The 19819-nt window shown below is 48.5% G+C and overlaps 1 protein-coding gene across 1 annotated transcript in view; it reads left to right on the forward strand.

Annotated features, from left to right (window-relative positions):
• The first annotated feature begins 9275 nt into the window (after positions 1–9275).
• The window catches only part of SP1 (Sp1 transcription factor), a 32159-nt gene continuing 21615 nt past the window's right edge, over positions 9276–19819 (forward strand). Inside the window, exons 1-3 of the mRNA XM_037883769.2 lie at positions 9276–9522; positions 11662–11762; positions 12659–14147. Coding sequence (XP_037739697.1) covers positions 9516–9522; positions 11662–11762; positions 12659–14147 — 1597 coding nt within the window. The 5' untranslated portion in view covers positions 9276–9515. The remainder of the gene's footprint in view (positions 9523–11661; positions 11763–12658; positions 14148–19819) is intronic.

Below are 19819 nucleotides of genomic sequence, written 5' to 3' on the forward strand. Positions count from 1 at the left end.
GTTAGTCTGTATTCGTAAAAAGAAAAGGAGGACTTGTGGCACCTTAGAGACTAACCAGTTTATTTGAGCATGAGCTTTCGTGAGCTACAGCTCACTTCATCGGATGCATAGCAGTTTCCACGATATGCTATGCATCCGATGAAGTGAGCTGTAGCTTACGAAAGCTCATGCTCAAATAAACTGGTTAGTCTCTAAGGTGCCACAAGTCCTCCTTTTCTTCTTACTTTCAAGGTGGGCAAAGGGAGAGAGGGACAGTTGGGGTGCGGGAGAAAGGAGTAGGGTGACCAGGTGTCCTGTTTTTTAAAGGGACCATCCTGTTTTGGGGGACTTTTTCTTATATAGGCGCCTATTACCTCCCACCACCCACTGCCCCGTTTTTTCACAGTTGCTATCTGGTCACCCTAGAAACGGGAAGTCTGCGGGAACAGGACAAATGGATTCAGCAAGGCTCACTGCTTCCCATGTGGCAAAGCCAGCATGGAAAGAGGGTGACCCGGGTGGGTGGGGGGATGTTGCTCTCTGATCCGCCCCCCCCCCCCCCCCCCATCTAAGGCAATGTCCCCATACCGCAATGGGAGGAATGCTCAGCTAGAGGCTGGGGAGATACCTCCCCCCACACCCACACCCACTCCCTGTGGGGAGGAGATAAGCCTGTGGGGAGGGCTGGTGCTTCTGTCTAACCCCTCCCTGTGGTGTGCTAATCTAGATGACTAGCTGGGTGAGTCACCATCCACAGCACACAGTGCATGTGGGTGTGATGAGGAGGCTCAGGGAAGGGAGTGGGGGCTGGGCTAGTGCTTCTAAGCGGGGACTGGGAATCAGAATGCCTGGGTTCTGAGACCGTCTGCAGGAGGGAAGAGGTGGCTAATGGTTGGAGTGGGAAATTGTGGCCCTTCTGTGTGCCTGAGTTTCCCCTCCGGGCAAATAATACTTAAGAGGCGAGTGTGAGGCTTGACAAAATCTTGGCTGTAATGTGCTTAGGGGACCCTCAGATGAGAGTCACTCGAGCAGAATTATTATGGAGCCTGCTTTCTGTGAGGCTGGAGGTCAGACCTGCGACTGGCTGGGGCTCAACTCAGCAAAACACAAGGCTGCCTTGAGTCCATCCACTGTGGTTCGCTGCCCAAGAACATTCCCTGCCTGGATTTTGGTGGTGGCAGTGGGAACAGGAGGAGGGGTTGCAAAAAACCCCACCACTCCTTGCAGAAAGAGACTATTAACTAGCAGCTGCTCAGAATAGCTGGGGCCACCCAGCAGCTGGGTGTCTGTGTCTGTGCAGTCTCTGAGGGCAAGTCAGAGCAGCTCAGGCTAGAAGCCACACCCCGGCTGGCTGGGGTTTCGGGCATGCCTCACAGAGGTTTGCTTATAAAGCTGACTCCAACACTGGGCCATCCCCCTGCTTGCCAGCCCAGCCCCAAGCGGGAGGGGAAAAGGGATGAGAACTGGCAGCTTCACATGGCTTTGTTGTCTTTTCTTGTGTGTGGCTTAGTGGGATCAACCCATTGAACCGGGTTTTAAAGAGACAGGCCACCTTTTCAAACCATGGTGAAGGGTTGCTACAGGTCAGCTCCCTAGGTCATGGCTGTTAGGAACATTCATAGATTCTAAGTTCGGAAAGTTTCACTGTGGTCATCTAGTCTGATCTGTATAACACAGGCCACAGAACCTCCCCAGAAAATTCCTAAGGCAGATCTTTTAGAAAAACATCCAATCTTGATTGAAAGCATGAAGAGCGTCTCCTAGGAAGTACCTGTTGATTTCTTTTCTCCTTTACATTCTCCCTCTACTGTTATTTCATGGTGCTTGTACTCATATAACTGTAATATAATATATAAGAACACCTAGCTTTGGTCTGTTGCTTTTCTTCTGTTCTCAAAGCGCTTTACAAAGGAGGCTGGTATTGTTATCCCCATTTTACAGGAGGGGAAACTGAGGCACAGAGAGGCAAAGTGAGCCAGCAGGCCAGTAGCACAATCCAGGTCTTCTGATTCCCAGTCAAGTGTGCTATCCACTAGTAAACACTGCCTCCCATACTATGTTGGCTAGCATGTTTGCAGGCTGCTTTCTACTGGATGCAGAAGGGGTCAGGATGGGAGACTGGGCTGGGATTCAGGAGACTTGCATTCAGTTCCTTGTTCAACCACAGGCTAATCTAGTTCAATTGGTACAACTTTTGTATGTGTACAAGGCCAAAGAGAGGGGGGAAGGGGGAGGAATTAAGGCACAGAGAGGAGTCATACAGCAGGTTATTGGTACAGCTAGGAAAAGAACCCAGGTCTCCTGAGTCTCCATTAGCTTCTTTTGGTGGCATTATTCAAAAAAGTATTATTATCCCTATTTTACAATTGGGGAATTTAGGTCCAGAGAGATTGGGGCCATATTTTCAAAAGATCGCAGCTCCTGTTTAGGCACTTAAATTAAGTGGCCATATTTGTCCTCCATAGAAGAGCCGGGAGTAGAACCTATGCCTCTAATAGTGTGAATCAAAACTCACGCACTTAGCCATGCCAAAACAATCTACCAAACCTCCCTAGAAAAAAAAAACAGTATGTGATCAGGTTGCTAAAGCCTGTATTCTAATTGATATGCACAAAGGGGCCAGAGTTAAGGTTGGAGGGACAACCTTAATGTTGGCATTTGCTACTTGTTGAGTGTTTAACTTTGCAAACTTAATAATGTTTTTGAACAAATTTGTTGTTGTTGTTGTTGTATGAGACAAGGTGGGTGAGGTAATATCTTTTATTGGACCAACTTCTGTTGCTAAGAGACATGCTTCATAGAGTTCTTCAAATTTTCACAGTGGGTGTGGGACGGTTGTGTGTAAAATATACGCACATCCACAAACACATCAGCAGCTTTCACCAAGACTCTCCAATATACTTTAAAAACATGAGGCCTTGTGAAAAGAGTGCCCAAATCCCATAGGCCAGGGCTACACTAGAAACTTTTGCCAGCATAACCATGTCGGTTAGGGGTATGGGGTTTTTGCAACATTACGATACTGGCAAGAGCCCTAGTGTAGACACAGTTATACCTGCATAAAAGTGCTTTTGCCGGTATAGCTTATTTTGCTCACTGAACCAGTATAAAAGCTATACTGGCAAAAGCACTTTTTGCTGGTATAAATTGTCTCTCCAACAGGAGAGTCTGCTGGTATAGCTATAGCAGTATGGCCTCAGGCAGCTTTGAAAATCTCAGCCTTAATAAGTAAAGCCACCTAGCCCTTGCTGCCTGGAGGCAAATTGTCTCTCTGTTCTATAGAGGGGGGAAACTGAGGCATAGACCAACCATGACTTATCCAGCAAGTCAATGGTGGAGCTGCGCAGAGGATGTGGGTTTCCTGACTCCCAATTCTGTTCTTTAACCACATCCTTCCTTCCCTCTGTGATAATGATCTAATGTGAGGAGAGGGATGATATTTAACTCTGCAAACCCTCTTGGGATATGGTTGGTATGACAGATGCTCTGCAGAACGAAGCTGCGTTGTAATAAATAGCTAGTCATCCCAATGGCTCATGGGCTGCTATTCCACCAGGTTTCTGTTTTCCCTATAATATCTGGTTTCACTTCCTGCACCAGTAGTTCTAGTTCCTCCATTTTGTTACCCAGACTCCTTGCATTGGTGTACAAACATCTTAATTGTTGCTGCTTGGCTTCACCCACATTCCTCGACTAATTGGGTACAGTCATTCTACTGCCTATCTGACTGGTATCAGCACTATCCTTCCTCTTCATGTCCATTCGCATTGTCCACTGCTGTTCCTTTCTCCATTGCTGTATCCTTTCTTACTGTATTTTGCTCCCTCTCAATGTTCAAATCAAGTGTAGAGATTACCTGAGCATCTCCCAGCCGTCTTCCCAGAATTTCTATCTTAAATCTCTTTTAATCAGTTGTGCTGGCCTCCATCCCAGAAGCCTATTTCCTTCAAGTGGAGTCCATCTGATGAGAACAGTCCTCTGTCCATGAATGCCTCCCAGTGATCAAACATCCCGCCAAAGCCCTCCTTATAGCACCATTCCCTGGGCTATCTGTTGATCATGTCCTTCAATGTCTTCCCTTTGTTCTTGTCTTGTAGGGACAGGCGGAATCCCACTTAAGATCACCTTAGCCTCCATTTCCTTAAGCACCTTCCCCAGTCTGGCACAGTCTCCCTTAATACGTTCAAAGCTCTCCTTAAAACTTCCCTGTATTGTGAACCCTCCAGAACACAACAGCTAGATGTCTGGTGTGCTCTGACCACTGCTTATTAAAATTACCTTGAGCACTTCCCACTTGTTTGTTGTATTCACCTGTTGTCTCTCATCTTATATTGTAAGCTCTTTGGGGCAGGCACCATGTTTTTGTTATGGGTATGTACAGTGCCTAGCACAACAGAGGCCCGATCCCTGATTGGGGCCTCTTGCCACCACAGTAATACAAATAATAAGAACCAGTTTGAATTTTTGCTTGTACTGGATCCTTGTATTTTAAAAACCCGTCGGCGTTATTTTAATCACTAAAGCTGTTGCAATCTGTTGGCTGGGACACACTGTTACTGGTCTTTTGCTGCTCTCTGATCTCCAGGAGTGAAAAAAACAAAAAACAGTTCTGTCGGAGGTAGAGTGAGGTCATATTTAGTGATGGCAGAATTTTCCAGCTGCTGAGAGAAAGAAAAAAAAAGGCAAACAGCAGTCACTCTTAAGAGAGTCAGTCGAGGAACACTGAGAGGGATCAGACCAAGATTTTGACCTCTGACCTCTTGGTCTCAATGAAGCCTCCAAAATCAACAAGAAGAAAATGTTTCACTTCATCCCATCAGCATCAGGAAAGCCTATCATGTACTGCTGCAGAACTGTTCTGCTCATTTAAAGGGATTGTACTCATGCTGTAGCCACTGGCTGAGTCCACCAGACTTATTTGTATTTGTCATCATGGCACGAACAATAAAATACATCAAATTGTCTGCAAACCTTGCCATTTTCAGTTATCTCCATTTTTTATGTTGGTGTATTGCATTGCCACTAGACACAAGTGCAGTAGCATTCTAGTTTATGACTGGTGTCTGTAGGCGGCACACAATAAGAAGAATTGTGAAAGAACAACTGCAGAAAGCTGCTGCCAGCCAAACAACAGCAACAGCAAAAGTGTCTTTATGCCTCTGCCTTGGGCCCATTCATCTCAGCTAGGTGTGAACTCTACCCATTCAGCACCTCATTCGTTCAAAAAGGTGTCAATTTCACCTCTGTTGGCCCTATTGACTGCCACAATATTAGGATAAATCAAGAAACAACATACAATTGGGAAGGCAGTGCAGTAATTCATCCCTGGTGGAACTCCAGCTTCATTGTTGGATGTCAAAGAGATTCCCAAATGGCTGAGGATGTGAGAGAGATTCCCAAACCTGAGCCATTCTTTTTAGGTGACAAATCTGAGGAACTGTCCCAGATTGAGGTATCATTAAAGGAGGTTTTGGAACAAATTGATAAATTAAACAGCAATAAGTCACCAGGACCAGATGGTATTCACCCAAGAGTTCTGAAGGAGCTCAAATGTGAAATTGCAGAACTACTAATTGTAGTCTGTAACCTATCATTTAAATCAGCTTTTGTACCAGATGACTGGAGGATAGCTAATGTGACGCCAATTTTTAAAAAGGGCTCCAGAGGTAATCCCAGCAATTACAGGCCAGTAAACCTGACTTCAGTACCGGGCAAACTGGTTGAAACTATAATAAAGAACAATATTGTCAGACATATATATGAACATAATTTGTTAAGGAAGAGTCAACATGGTTTTAGTAAAGGGAAATCATGCCTCACCAATCTACTAGAATTCTTTGAGGGGGTCAACAAGCATGTGGACGAAGGGGAGCCAGTGGATATAGTGTACTTCGATTTTCAGAAAGCCTTTGACAAGGTCCCTAACCAAAGGCTCTTACGCAAAGGAAGCTGCCACGGGATAAGAGGGAAGGTACTCTCATGGATTGGTAACTGGTTACAAGATAGGAAACAAAGGGCAGGCAGTCCTATTCAACATATTCATAAATGATCTGGAAAAAGGGGTAAATAGTGAGGTGGCAAAATTTGCAGATGATACAAAATTACTGAAGATAGTTGAGACCCAGGCAGACTGCGAAGAGCTACAAAAGGATCTCTCAAAACTGGGTGCTGGGCAACAAAATGGCAGATGAAATTTAATGTTGATAAATGCAAAGAAATGCACATTGCAAAGCATAATCCCAACTATACATATAAAATAATGGGGTCTAATTTAGCTGTTTCCACTCAAGAAAGAGATCTTGGAGTCATTATGGATAGTTCTTTGAAACATCCACTCGATGTGCAGTGGCAGTCAAAAAAGTGAACAGAATGCTTGGAATAATTAAGAAAGGGATATGTAATAGGACAGAAAATATCATGTTGCCTCTATATAAATCCATGGTACGCCCACATCATGAATACTGTGTGCAGATGTGGTCGCACCATCTCAAAAAAGATATATTGGAATTGGAAAAGGTTCAGAAGAGAGCAACAAAAATGATTAGGAGTATTGAACGGCTTCTGTATGAAGAGAGATTAATAAGACTGGGACTTTTCAGCTTGGAAAAGAGACGGCTAAGTGGAGATATGATTTTCAGCTTGGAAAAGAGACGGCTAAGTGAAGATAAAATCATGACTGGTGTAGACAAAGTAGATAAGGAAGTGTTATTTACTACTTTTCATAACACAAGAACTAGGGATCACCAAATGCAATGAATAGGCAGCAGGTTTAAAACAAAAAAAGAAAATATTTCTTCACACAACACACAGTCAACCTGTGGAACTCCTTGCCAGAGGATGTTGTGAAGGCCAAGACCATAACAGGGTTAAAAAAAGAACTAGATAAATTCATGGAGGATAGGTCCATCAATGGCTATTAGCTAGGATGGGCAGGAATGGTGTCCCTAGCCTCTGTTTGCCAGAAGCTGGGAATGAGCGACAGGGGATGGATCGCTTGATGATTACCGGTTCTGTTCATTCCCTCTGGGGCACTTGGCACTGGCCACTGTTGGAAGATACTGGGCTAGTTGGACCCTTGGTCTGACCCAGTACGGTCATTCTTATGTTCTTATGTTCCCCAGGATGAGAAAATGTGATCTTATTTATAAAATATACTCATGATATTTTGACAGGTTTCAGAGTGATAGCTGTGTCAGTCTGAATCAGCAAAAGTCTCGAAGGTGCCACAAGAACTCCTTGTTCTTTTTGAGTTTTTCTTAAAGCTCCAGCTCCTGAAGTCTCCTGATTACAGGAGAATCAATCTCAGCTTTCATTTAAAAAAATAATACATCAATTTGTAGCCATCATCATTGCAAAGAAAAGCTTGGAAATATAAAGTGAATATCACTTAAAGGTTCAAAAAACAAGAGGCAAAGAAAAAGAAGACAACTTTGGTTATTTTGAAGCCATTTCATGATTTTTGGGAGCCTGAGTCATGATTTTTAAATGCCTCATGGGAAGCTGGGTGGGAAAGAACATGGCATCCATTCTCGCACAGCGCTGGGCCTGGCCTTCCAGTGAGGCCAGGCAGGGAGAACATTATCCACACTAAGGTGGGCTCAGAGCACTCTCGGTGGCAGCATTTTAGGGGACACAGGAGATGTGGTGACAACTTAGGAAACACCATGGTATTTCGGGGCGGCAGGGAGTGGTGCAGGGAGAATTTCAGGGGGATGCACAGGCATCTAGGGGAAACACATGAGCATCTTGGGAGAACATGGAGTGGATGTCTTGGGGGGACGTCTGTGTCTCAGACGTTCATGTTGACATGACAGGGTCTCAGCGTGTTGTGTCAGTATCTTGATGGGAGGCATGCGATGTGACATCTCAGAATAACTTGTCTACGTCCTGGGGGGACATGGAAAGGCTCTCAAGGACACTAGAATTAGGTGACCAGATGTCCTGATTTTTACAGGGACAGTCCCGATATTTGGGGCTTTTTCTTATATAGGTGCTTATTACCCCCCACACCCTGTCCTGATTTTTCACCCTTGCTATCTGGTCACCCCAACTACAATGTCCCATAACATTAACAATGTTTGGGATGACATGGGTGAGTTTTGAGGAGACGGGTATAGTCGTCCCAGTGGGATATGGAGGGCTACACACTCATGGGATGCTGTGATATTTGGGGGTGACCAGAGTCTCTGCAGGCCAGACTGTGACACGACTGGGGTGATGTGTCTGTATCCTGGGGACGGACATACTGACATGGTGGAGGCACGGGCTGACAGGAACTCTGGGAGATGTGTGGCTGTGACAGGGTGTTATGGGGGAGGTGCTGACATGACAGGATCTCAGGGGGACACGTGTTGTTCTGATGGGTCCCAGGGTGGGGATGCTGACACGACAGGGTCGGGGGGGGGACACAGTTGCCATCGTGAGGGAGTCTCAGGGGAACGGGCTGCTGACAGGGCCTGAGTCCTGTGCTCGCTGTCGTGGCAGGGTAAGGAGGCTGTCCTGCTTGGTCTCGGGGACGCGCTGGTAACACGTGTCCGTGGTGGGGACAGCGTCTGTGAGCACGGTGGGCTGAGCGGGGCGCGCCGTGCCACACGCCGCTGATGCAAACACGAGAGCGAGCAGGGCGCCTCCTCTACTAAATGGGGGCGGGGACAGGCGCTCGGAGCTCGACATAAAATGGCGCCTCTTCGCCCACATTCCCCAGCGCCGGCCAACCCAACCCTCCAAGGCTTCAACCGAACCTTTTACAGCCGCCTGCACGCAGTTCCCATAGGTCGATTTCGGTCTGCTCACCATCCTCATTGGGTCTGATCCCTTGGCCGGGATCCCGCCCGATCGCTGATTGGTCGCTCTACATGTCAGACTCTAATCCCGCCTTCTCCCGTCTTTCACATTATTGATAGCTCATTGGTGTTGTCTCGCGTCAATTGAATTTTAGTCCCGCCTTCTCTACATAGCTAGCGTCTTAGAAGCCCGCCTAACGGCCGATTGGTCAAATTTCACATCAATCACAAGTTCGTTCCATGCTCTCCAAGCCTCTCCCGTACGGGGTTTCCTGAGGAGCCCGCATGATCGCTGATTGGCCATCTGTCACGTCAGTTGTTCTTTCGCCTCATCCCTTCGTCCCACCCTTCCCCGAAAGGGCCTTCTGATTTTCTATTGGCCACAGCCTCCGTCAGTTCCTTCCGCTGCCCTCCCTCATTGGGCGGAGCCGCGAAGGGGGCGTATCCTAGGGCCGGGGCTTTTCGTGGACTGCTACCACTCCCTCTTAGAATCCGCCTGGTTTGCCATTAGCCATGCAACCTGTCATCCGCCATTAGTCCCGCCCACAGGGTGCCACCTTGCCTCCTGATTGGGTGGGACCGAGTCGGGAGGCGTGTCTCAGGGCCGGGGCCGTGTCGCACAGCTCCCCCAGTCCCTCCCTCGCCAGCCCTTTGGCGGTCACCGGCGGGGTTAGGCTGCCTCGTCAGCGAGTCGGACTCCCCCGCCCCTCCCCCCGCCCCGAGAGCGACTTGGGCTCGCCCCCCGCAGCGACCATGAGCGGTAAGGACGGCACCACCCCGGCCCCGGGGGACGCGAGTCCGGCCGACTCCGACGGGCCGGCCCCGCCCCGGCCAGCCCCCACCCCCGGGCCGAGGGGACCTGGGAGGGGAGGGACTCGGGGGAGGGGGGAACCCTCGGGGGGTGGGACCCGGGGGGAGGGGGCTCGAGACGGGGGAGGATCCCGGGGGAGGGGGCCGGGGAGGGCCAGGATCCCCGGAGGGAGGGGAACTCTCGTGGGGGCGGTCCCGGGAGGGATTGGTACCTGAGCCCGGGGGAGGGGAGAAACCTCGTGGGGGAGGTCACGAGGGGAGGGGGCTCGAGATGGGGGAGGATCCCGGGGGAGGGGGGACCTTTGTACCCTCGTGGGGTGGGTCACGGGGGGAGGGGGGCAAAGATCCCGTGGGGGGGCCATCCTTCGTGAGGGTGGATCTCGCAGGGACTGGGAGCCCTCGTGGGGGAGGATCCAGGGGGAGGGGCACCCCTCGTGGGGGTGGACCTCAGGGGAAGCGGAACCCTTAAGGGGGGAATCCCTGGGAGAGGAGGTAAGGATCCGGTGGGGTGGGGGGGGACTCTCGTGAGGTGGGGTCCCCTGGGGGACGGTGTAAGTGTAAGGATTGGGGGGGGGAAGCTGTTATGGGAGGGGGCTCTTGGACGGGGTGGGGGTAGGATCCAGGTGGGAGGGGGATCCCTCATGCGGAGGGGTGGCCAGGATCCTGGTGGGAATAATCCTGGGGGAAGGCACCTGGAAGTGGGGAGGGCGGATGTGAGGGCAGGGAGTGGAACCTTCCTGAGAGCGAATCTTTCATGCAGCCTTTGTGGAACAGACGGGGGGGAGGAGGGGGCAGGATTTTTGGGGAGGGGGAATCCCTTGTGTGATGGATCCTATGAGAAAAGGGGCTGGGATCCTGTTCCTTGGGGCGGGGGGAGGGGGGAACTGGGGAACTCTTGTGGTTTAGTCCTGGCATGAGGGGTAGCCCTTGTGGAGAATCCAGGGGGATGGGAGAACTTTGTGGGATGGATCCAGGGTTGGGGGTGGGGGGCAGAAACTTGGGGAGAGAGAGGCCTAGTGGTGCAGGATCCTAGGGCAGTGGTTCTCAACCTTTCCAGACTACTGTACCCCTTTCAGGCATCTGATTTGTCTTGCATACCCACATGTTCACCTCATTTAAAAAACAATTGCTTACAAAATCAGACATAAAAATACAAAAATGGCACAGCACACTATTACTGAAAAATTGCTTGTTTTCATTTTTACCATATTTATAAAATCAATTGGAATATAAATATTATACTTACCTTTCAGTGTATCGTATATAGAGCAGTAGAAACAAGTCATTGACTGTATGAAATTTTAGTTTGTACTGACTTTGCTAGTGCTTTTTATGTAGCCTGTTGTAAAACTAGGCAAATATCTGGATGAGTTGATATATCCCTGGGGGTACTGAGACGTCTTCCAGGGGGTACATGTATCCCTGGGTGAGAATCACTGTCCTAGGGTGTAGAGGGAACCTTTGCAGAAGTGGAATCTGGGTGGAGAGAGGTTGGGAAGGTCTGTGGGAGGGGGAACACTCAGGGGAGGGAGGGAGCAGGTGCAATGGGGCCCTGAGGAAGGGAGGGCATGGGGATAGAGGGGAGAACCCAGGGGGTGGAGAGGGGAGCAGAAGAAGGGACTTGCAAGAGTGGAATGGGGAGGAACCTGAGAGAGGAAGAGAGCACATTCCTCCTGTTTCCTCCTCACTGAGTTTCTGTGCTAACCCCCATTTGTCAATTTCTTCCCCAGTCTCTCTTCTCTACAGCTTAACAGCCCCCCTCCCCTCTTCTGCTTTCCCTTTCTGTCTCCTTCACCATCTCCCCCTTCACCATCCTCTCAAGCCTTCCCTTTACCTCTCTCTGTCCAGTTGAGTGCCTAGATACTAGGGGTGGTTGGTGCCCTTTAAATACTTAGAAAGACCCTCCTTCACCTTTCTAGTCCCACCTCCCTTCTTTCTGTTTTCACTTTCCTGGGTGTTCTCTTTTCCCTTAACTTTCCTGTTTTTAAACTGCTCTCATCACCCTTCTCAACCCTTCCCTGTACTCTGCTTCTTATAAACTTTTTACAGTTTAATTGTAACAGTGTTTATCGTTTTCCTCCCCATGCAGACCAAGAGAGTCCAGAAGAAATGGCTGTTGTGAAGTCTGAGAAGGAAGAAGAAAGTGCTTGTAGCAGAAGCAGTAGTATTGGAGGCAATGGTGAGGGTCAGGTGAGTGGAGTCCCAGCATGGTAGGAAAAGAGAAGATTGTGTATGGTGTCGGTGGGGAATGGGATTTGAAAGGAGGCAGGTTGGTGGTACCCTGGCAGTCCTCATGCACACTGTGAGACTGCAAAAACCCATGACTTCTGTGTGGCGAGGTTCCCTGTGATGGCCCCAATAGTAAAGGGTAGGGGCTAGCTTTGGGGTAGAGAGAGGAGAGTTTTAAGACTGGGGAAATCAGTCACTTCTTTGACCTTGTATAACATATAAAGTGCGTTCATGCATATAATTTCAAAACAAACGCTCCACTGCACACATGTCTTCCCCTGGTGGAAGGAGGAGAGAACAAGCATGTGATGTGTTAGTCATATTGCTTGATGCACACCTAGAAGGTGCTCAGCTGTTGTGCTGATGAGCACAGTATGAGACCCTATAGAGAATGGAATATGGTTGTCCCCCGAGATCATATACAAAACCTCTGCCAGTGTTAACATTTTTGCACCTCCTCCAAGAAATAGTGATGTTAGCCCTTTCTTTAATCCTCTTTTCTTTCTAGGGGATGCATCGTCTCAGGGTCCATAGGTGCCTAGTAGCAATAGTACTGCCTCTTAGGATCTCTCCTCTGGAGATGTGCCAAATATCACGGCAAAGGGAAACTTCCTGGTCTTGGGCTGAACCATGAAGGCAGTTTCTACCATCTCTCCTTGTGTTCATAGAAATCCTTCCTCCTTTGATGTTCCTCCACGTGCTCATGCCTGACAGCCCTATGTTTGCTAGCTGTATTTTCCAGCTGTGTGTGTCACTAAGGGCTGTTTCCCTAATCTTTAGCCGAACACTCCTCCTTGTTTTTGCTTAGTTCGCACGGGGCTGGCGATACTTAACTGCTTCTCCTCGTTTGTCTTTAGGAATCCCAGCCTTCCCCCCTGGCTCTGCTGGCAGCCACCTGCAGCAGGATTGAGTCTCCCAATGAGAACTCCAACAGCTCCCAGAGCCAGCAGGGGGGCTCAGGTGAGCTGGACCTCACAGCTGCTGCCGCTCAGCTTGCCCAGACTACAAATGGTTGGCAAATCGTTTCCACTGTCCCTGGGACATCCACCTCCTCCAAGGAGCAAGGGAGCAACGGCAGCGAGTCCTCACCAAAAAACCGACCTGTGACAGCTGGGCAGTATGTGGTTGCCGCTGCCCCCAATTTGCAGAATCAGCAGGTGCTGACCAGTTTGCCTGGTGTCCTACCAAACATTCAGTACCAGGTGATCCCACAGTTTCAAACAGTTGATGGGCAGCAGCTGCAGTTTGCCACCACCCCAGCCCAAGTTAACGTCCAGCAGGATGCCTCTGGCCAACTTCAGATCATCCCCGGGACAAATCAACAGCTCATTACAAACAGAGGTGGGACAGGCAATATCATAGCCGCCATGCCAAATCTGCTGCAGCAGGCTGTCCCAATCCAGGGGGTTGGATTGGGCAATAACGCCCTCTCGGGACAAACTCAATATGTGGCAAATGTCCCAGTGGCTTTAAATGGTAATATCACCTTGCTGCCTGTCAGCAGTGTTGCCACGAGTTTGGCGCCCACTTCTCAGACCGTCACTTTAAGTAGCTCTGGCTCTCAAGACAGCAGCTCTCAAATAGTGACTTCTGGTTCTGCAATCAGCTCTTCCAACATAGTGACGTCCCTTGCCACCTCTGGTGGTTTTTTCACCAATGCCAACAGCTACTCTACCACGACCACAAGCAGTAACATGGGTGTCATGAATTTTTCCAGCAGTGGGACCATGGGAACAAATGTTCAGGTCCAGACACCCCAGAGGGTTAGCGGCATTCAGAATTCGGACTCTCTGCAGAACCAGGTTTCTGGCATGGGACTTCAGCAAGGTCAGCAGAAGGACGCTGATCAAAATCAGCAGTCTCAACAGCAGATCCTAGTGCAGCCTCAGCTTGTCCAGGGAGGGCAAACCATTCAGGCCCTCCAAGCTGCTCCACTCTCTGGCCAGACCTTTACCACCCAAGCCATCTCCCAAGATGCTTTGCAGAACCTTCAGCTTCAAGCAGTCTCCAACTCTGGGCCAATCATTATTCGAACACCTACTGTGGGGCCAAATGGGCAGGTCAGCTGGCAGACTATTCAGCTGCAGAATCTTCAGGTGCAGAACCCCCAAGCTCAGACAATCACCTTGGCCCCAATGCAGGGAGTCTCTCTGGGGCAGACGGGGCATACCAACACGCTCACACCAATAGCATCTGCCTCACTCCCCAGCGGCACTGTCACTGTAAATGCCGCTCAGCTGTCTTCTATGCCAGGCCTTCAGACCATTAACCTCAGTGCCTTGGGAGCGTCTGGAATCCAAGTACACCAGCTACAAGGGCTGCCGCTGGCTATAGCAAATGCTACTGGTAAGTTGGACGTTTTGTTGAAATGGCTTCTGAATTATTCTTTTTGTTTCTGATCTCGCTTCCTGTAAGGCAGTGTCTCAACCGTTCTGTGCATTAGCTTTGCAGGCCCCCTAGGCAATTGCCCTGCTTCCTACCCCCTAACACTGAGCTTGCTTGTGACCCCCGCCCAGACTTGTCCCATGACCCCCTGGGGGTCATGACCCCACAGATTGATAAACACTGCTAACAGGGGAGGAACCCAAAGACATGAAGTTTCCAGACAACACAGCCAGCTGTGGGAGAGGTGTCAAACACCCAGTCTGCAAGCCAGATCTGACCTTTTTCGTTTATGTGGGCCATGTGACAGGTTCAGATTCAGCAGAATCTAAGCTTCCATTTTAAAAAGTTTCTACCCTTCATAGTTGTGAAGATAAAGTCCTGCACTAGGAACAAAGTATTACAGAGGCAATGTTGGCTCCCTGAATCTTCAGACAACCTGAAATGAACTCTGAAGAGGTGTGAACTAACTGCCCACCCTTCCTTAATCATGGAATTCACACCTAAACCCAATTATGAAGGTTAACTCCTTCATTGCTGATCATTTTAACAAATGAAATGGAGGGAAGTGATTGTGGCAGGCAGGTCTTGTGTTCCAGCTTTGGGGTTTCAGCCAGTCATCCACAGGGGTTAGGATAGAAGGGGATTCCCACTCCCCAGATGCATTTCTGGGAGGTGTCATTTTAATCTCCTCCTTTGGAAGCATCCAGTATGGTCATGGCTGGGGATGGGACATGGGGCAGGGTGGGCCAGGGCTGGGTGGCACCAAGCATCCTGTCTCTCTCAGGTGCTTGGCTGGCTGGTTCTTGCTCACATGCTCAGGGTCTAACTGATTACCACATGTGGGGTCGGGAAGAAGTTTTTCTCAGGTCAAACTGAGGAGGTTTTTCACCTTCCTCTGCAGTGTGTGGATCACTTGCTGGGATTATCTGGGTATACCTCATTTAATCCTTTCCGTGTCACTGCAGGAGCTGCAAGCACTGGTGCACCTCAGTCCCTCTGCCTGTACCATATGGTTGTCTAATCTGTTGGTCTCATATATTTTGGTCTCACATCCTTTGTTGAGTTAGGTGTGCGGGTGGTGTTAGTGGCCTGCGATAGTCAGGAGGTCAGACTAGATCTGTGATCCTTTCTGGCCTTAAACTCTATGACTTTGTGAAGTGTGGGAGTGAAGCCCAGGGAAGGAGGGAATTGGGAGAGACCTGAGCCAGACAGGGAAGAGGGGGATAGACAGAAGGGAGGATGAGGAAAGAAGAGAACAAAAGGCAGAAATAGCAGTGATTCTAAAAGGGAACATGTTCTCCCACTATGTACTGCTGAGAGCAACAATGAAGCCCTGAACAAATTACGAACAACTAAAATTCAGTTTCTAAATAAAGCCTATATTCTCCTCCTGATCTTTATCCAAACCCCTTATTGACATGAGTAAAAGATCCATTGTATGTTGGAGGAAGTATGTGGTCATTATGGAGGCCTAAATGTATATGGACCATCCTTAAAAGTGGAATTCAGTATGGGTTTGACTCCCCTGACCCAAGGGATAAGCCAGACAGGGTTGCAAACTCTACAAGGCAAAAGAGTCAAATTGGGGGAGCATTTATAATATTTCTTCCTCATCTTAAATTAGGAATTTCCATACAGTGACTTGAAGTTTGTGGCCAGAAGGAAGTAGGGGTGGGTATAAAATGCTATGATCTCATTACTTGGAGATGTTCAAACATTGAGACTGGCACAAAGCATCCTGATTGTTTCCATTGAATCAATACTGTCGTCTCACAAGTGGTCCCTCTCAACAATCGATACTGTAGTTGGTACAGCCTTATGGTGTCATAGTGCAATGTGCATTTATGGTCTTGCTAGTCTTGACACTCGGAAATTTTGTTCCTACTTTTGAGACAGAGCATTTCTTAATTTCTTTCACTGAGTGAACTTAATGCTGAAGGGTAATATTTTTAAACTATTGCCTGTACTTGGTAATAGCTTCTTAGGATGGTGCATGTCACATCATTTTGTATCTTACTTAAAAATGCAACCACTCAAGTGAGTCACGTAATTTAGAAGCAGTTTAAATGTTGTGCAATTCAATTTCTGTTTCCTTCATGAAAGAGAATAAAGCCACTTCCTTGGAATTGTTTTGCAGTGTTTTATGACCTGTTGAACTGCTGTTAAATTGATTTGGGTTTTGTATGTCTACAAGCTGTTTTCATATCTGATTAACTGTAATTATTGGTTTTCCACTGTATGAAGTCAATGAAATAACGTGGATATTTCTCATAAGCATTGTGTGTGCGTCGTATAGAGCCTGTTTTTGTCATTTCATTTGTCTGATTTCTGTGTTCAGTGGATTCACTAGTATTGTCTAGTATTCTAACATCGTGGTCCTCCCAAGTACATCCTGTGCAGCCTGCTCTGAGCCTATTCAGCTTGCTTGAAGCATATAGGCAACTCCTAGTTCCTGTATTTGTGAGATGGCTTTGCCCTGGATGGGTGGATCAGGGAGGAACTGTCTTGGAGACTACCCATCAGATCAGGGGTGGGAAAACTTTTTGGCCCGAGGGAATAGAAATTGTATGGAGGGCCATGAGTGCTCACAGAATTGGGGTTGGGGGGGCAGGAGGGGATGAGGGCTCTGATTGCGGGGGCGGTGTCCAGCGTGGGGCCAGAAATGAGGAGTTCAGGGTGTGGGAGGGAGCTCTTGGATGGAGCTGGGGATGAGGAGTTTGGGGTGTGGGAGGGTGCTCTAGGCTGGGATCAAAGGGTTCGGAGGGCAGGAGGGGGATCAGGGCAGGGGTTTGGGGTGCAGGAAGGAGTGCAGACTCCAGCTGGGGGTGCAGGTTCTGCGGTGGGGGTGGGGATGAAGGATTTGGGGTGCAGGAGAGTGCTCCAGGCTGGGATCAAGGGGTTCAGAGGGCGGGAGGGGGATCAGGGCTGGGGCAGGGGGTTGGGGCATGGGGAGACGCTCAGGGGTGCAGGCTCCGGGTGGCGCTTACCTCAAGCGGCTCCCGGAAGTAGCGGCATGTCCCTTCTCTGGCTCCTACGCGGAGGCGCGGCCAGGCGGGTCTGCATGCTGCACCATCCACAGACACCAGCCCTGCAGCTCCCATTGGAGTGCTGGAGGGGGTCATTAGAGCGCGTAAGAGCTGGAGGCGGGCCATGCCACTGCTTCCGGGAGCCTTGTAGAGCGGCCCCTGACCCTGCTCCCCAGCTGGAGCCCCAGACCCCGCTCCCCAGCGAGAGCTCGCTTAAAATGACTGGCGGGCTGGATCCGGGCCGCGGGCCATAGTTTGCCCACCCCTGCATCAGATGGCTTATTTCTGAGCAGCCATGTTCTTTTTTTTTTTTTTTTTTAACCCTGAGAACCATGTGTTAGAGTAGAAAGAGGGCTGCTCTTAGTGGAAAACCCCTCATTTGTGATGACATGTTTGCTGCCTTAAATTTTAATTGTCTGACATAATGCATTCTGCAGCAGAGATGGCCAGAGGCCTTTGTCCTCAACTTGGAGGATACAATGTTCAGGTGACTGGTAGATATTGTGGTGCAGGCTTCAAGAGACCTATGGGAACCTACTTGGATGTTTTTGGCCAAGCTCTCGTGTGGTGAGATATAAATAAATTATAGGCCGAGCTGGAAGTGATGCCTACTGTTAAAGTTGCCTGACGTTTTCTATTATGAGCCCCTGTTGCTTATCACTGTGCCAAACTTTGAACAGTTTGTGCTGGGACTTTCCATGCTTGCACTCTGTGTAAGGACTGTTTTGGGTTTTTTTGTTTTTTGTTTTTTTTTTTTAAGTTTTGGCAGAAACAGTTAATGCGCTTCAGAGAATGAGGTGAAGGGAAAAGTGAAATTGAAATGTTGTCAGGGGTTAGCCGTATATAATCATTAATGTGCCAGCCCTTATTGTCCGCATCAAAACCTAACCGGATCTTGCCGAATTATGACTCTGAGCATCATCATTTGTATGTGCTCCGCAGAGATTGCTCGAGGTTTGCTGCTAAAATCGCTGAACATTCCACCCGCACTAAGAATACTTGCTGACCCATCCTGTACACCGAGCCTGCTCCCGGACCCCACGGAGCTTGAACTACAGATGGGGAAGAGCAGAAGTTGCCACCCTGTCCTCAGGAAAGTGGTGGGAGCTAAGAGAGCAGAGCTGTCAGCTTGGTTCTTCCACTAACTCTATGCACTTCCTGGCTTTTGGCTGTATTATTGAGTAAGAATATTGTTTTTCTCCTTTAACAGAAGTAACTGAGTGGTTGCACAAGCTCACTTATAGAGAGCTGAGGGATAGAACCCTGGTCTCTAATATTAGAGATTCAAATCTTCTCCGCAGCCATTCTGAGTGTGCGTGCGTGTGCGCGCGCGTGTTGGTGCTGTCTGTAACCACCCAGATCTCATTCCCTCGAGAGCCAGGAAGTACAACTGTGGAATCCTGACTTCCACTTTGTTTCACTGCTTTGTGCAAATAGTCGTGTAAGCCAATGGTGAGGTGTGTGTTGTCTGTACCTTTAATGGCTAGCCCACGCAGAAAGCCGAGTCTACCACTGCTATTATTTATACTCCTTTAGCTCAAGTGATAATAGTTTATACTGTGGATCTAATGGTTCTGGGTTCCAACCCTGCTGATCATCCATGCAGGGAATCGGTATGGCTCCATGTGATACAATTTCTGTCTTTCAGTTTTCTCTTAAAGTCCAAGGGAATTAAACGAACTAAGGTTCAAAGTCAAGTGCTAAAGAATTGGCAGGTACAGGTACCAGAAATAAGGGTGCCTATGCAGTCTTAATTCTGCTCCTGTGTGTTCTGCAATTTTTAACTGCATGGTCACGTAGTACTTGTTCTATAGGACTTCTGCTTCTTTCATTGTTGTGGATGAATAGTAAATGGGACAGAGGATTATAAGAAGAGAGGATGTTCTCTTGTGGCAAAAGCACTGGATTGGGACCCAGGAGAGCTGGGTTCTTGATTGTCTCTGTCCTAGACTCCCTGTGTGATCTTGGGCAAGACTCTTTTGTGTACGCAAAAGTGGGTAAAATTAAATTTGCAGAGACTGCCTGAATTCTAGAATTCCCTAGCTCTTGGGTGGCTAAATCCTCTAGGAAGCCTTGGAAATCTCATCCACCCATAATTCTCAGAGGCTATTACATTCCCAGAGTCCCCGTAATGATTTTCAGCCTTAATGGTGTTTTTAATATAGTTTGTTGCATGTAATAAATATATACATAAAATTAGGCTCAATTATTGTGTTGAGGATGTAATAGTGCCAGGCAGTGTTGCCTGGTGAATAGAACACTGGACTGGTACTCAGGAGACTTGGGGTCTATTTCTGGCCTGCTGATGACTTTGAACAAGCCACTTAACCTCTCTCTTCCTCAGTTTCCACATCTGAAAAATGGGGATAATGATGTTTATCTCCTTTGTAAAGTGCTTTGAGATCTCCTGGTCTGAAGGGCTATATAAGAGCTTAGTGGTATTATTATCATCTCAATAGTCACCCTCAAACTGTGGCTGCTTCTGTTTCTTAATGGGAATGAGGATTGTCTCGATGAAGTGACAAAGGGGATTGTGGTCAAACTTTGTCCTACATGCAGCTCCAGGACAACTCCAGAATTTGGTTTTAATTTTACATGTTTGTAGTG

Source organism: Chelonia mydas, chromosome 20 (genome assembly GCF_015237465.2).
Source record: "Chelonia mydas isolate rCheMyd1 chromosome 20, rCheMyd1.pri.v2, whole genome shotgun sequence".
Classification (NCBI taxonomy): domain Eukaryota; kingdom Metazoa; phylum Chordata; order Testudines; family Cheloniidae; genus Chelonia; species Chelonia mydas.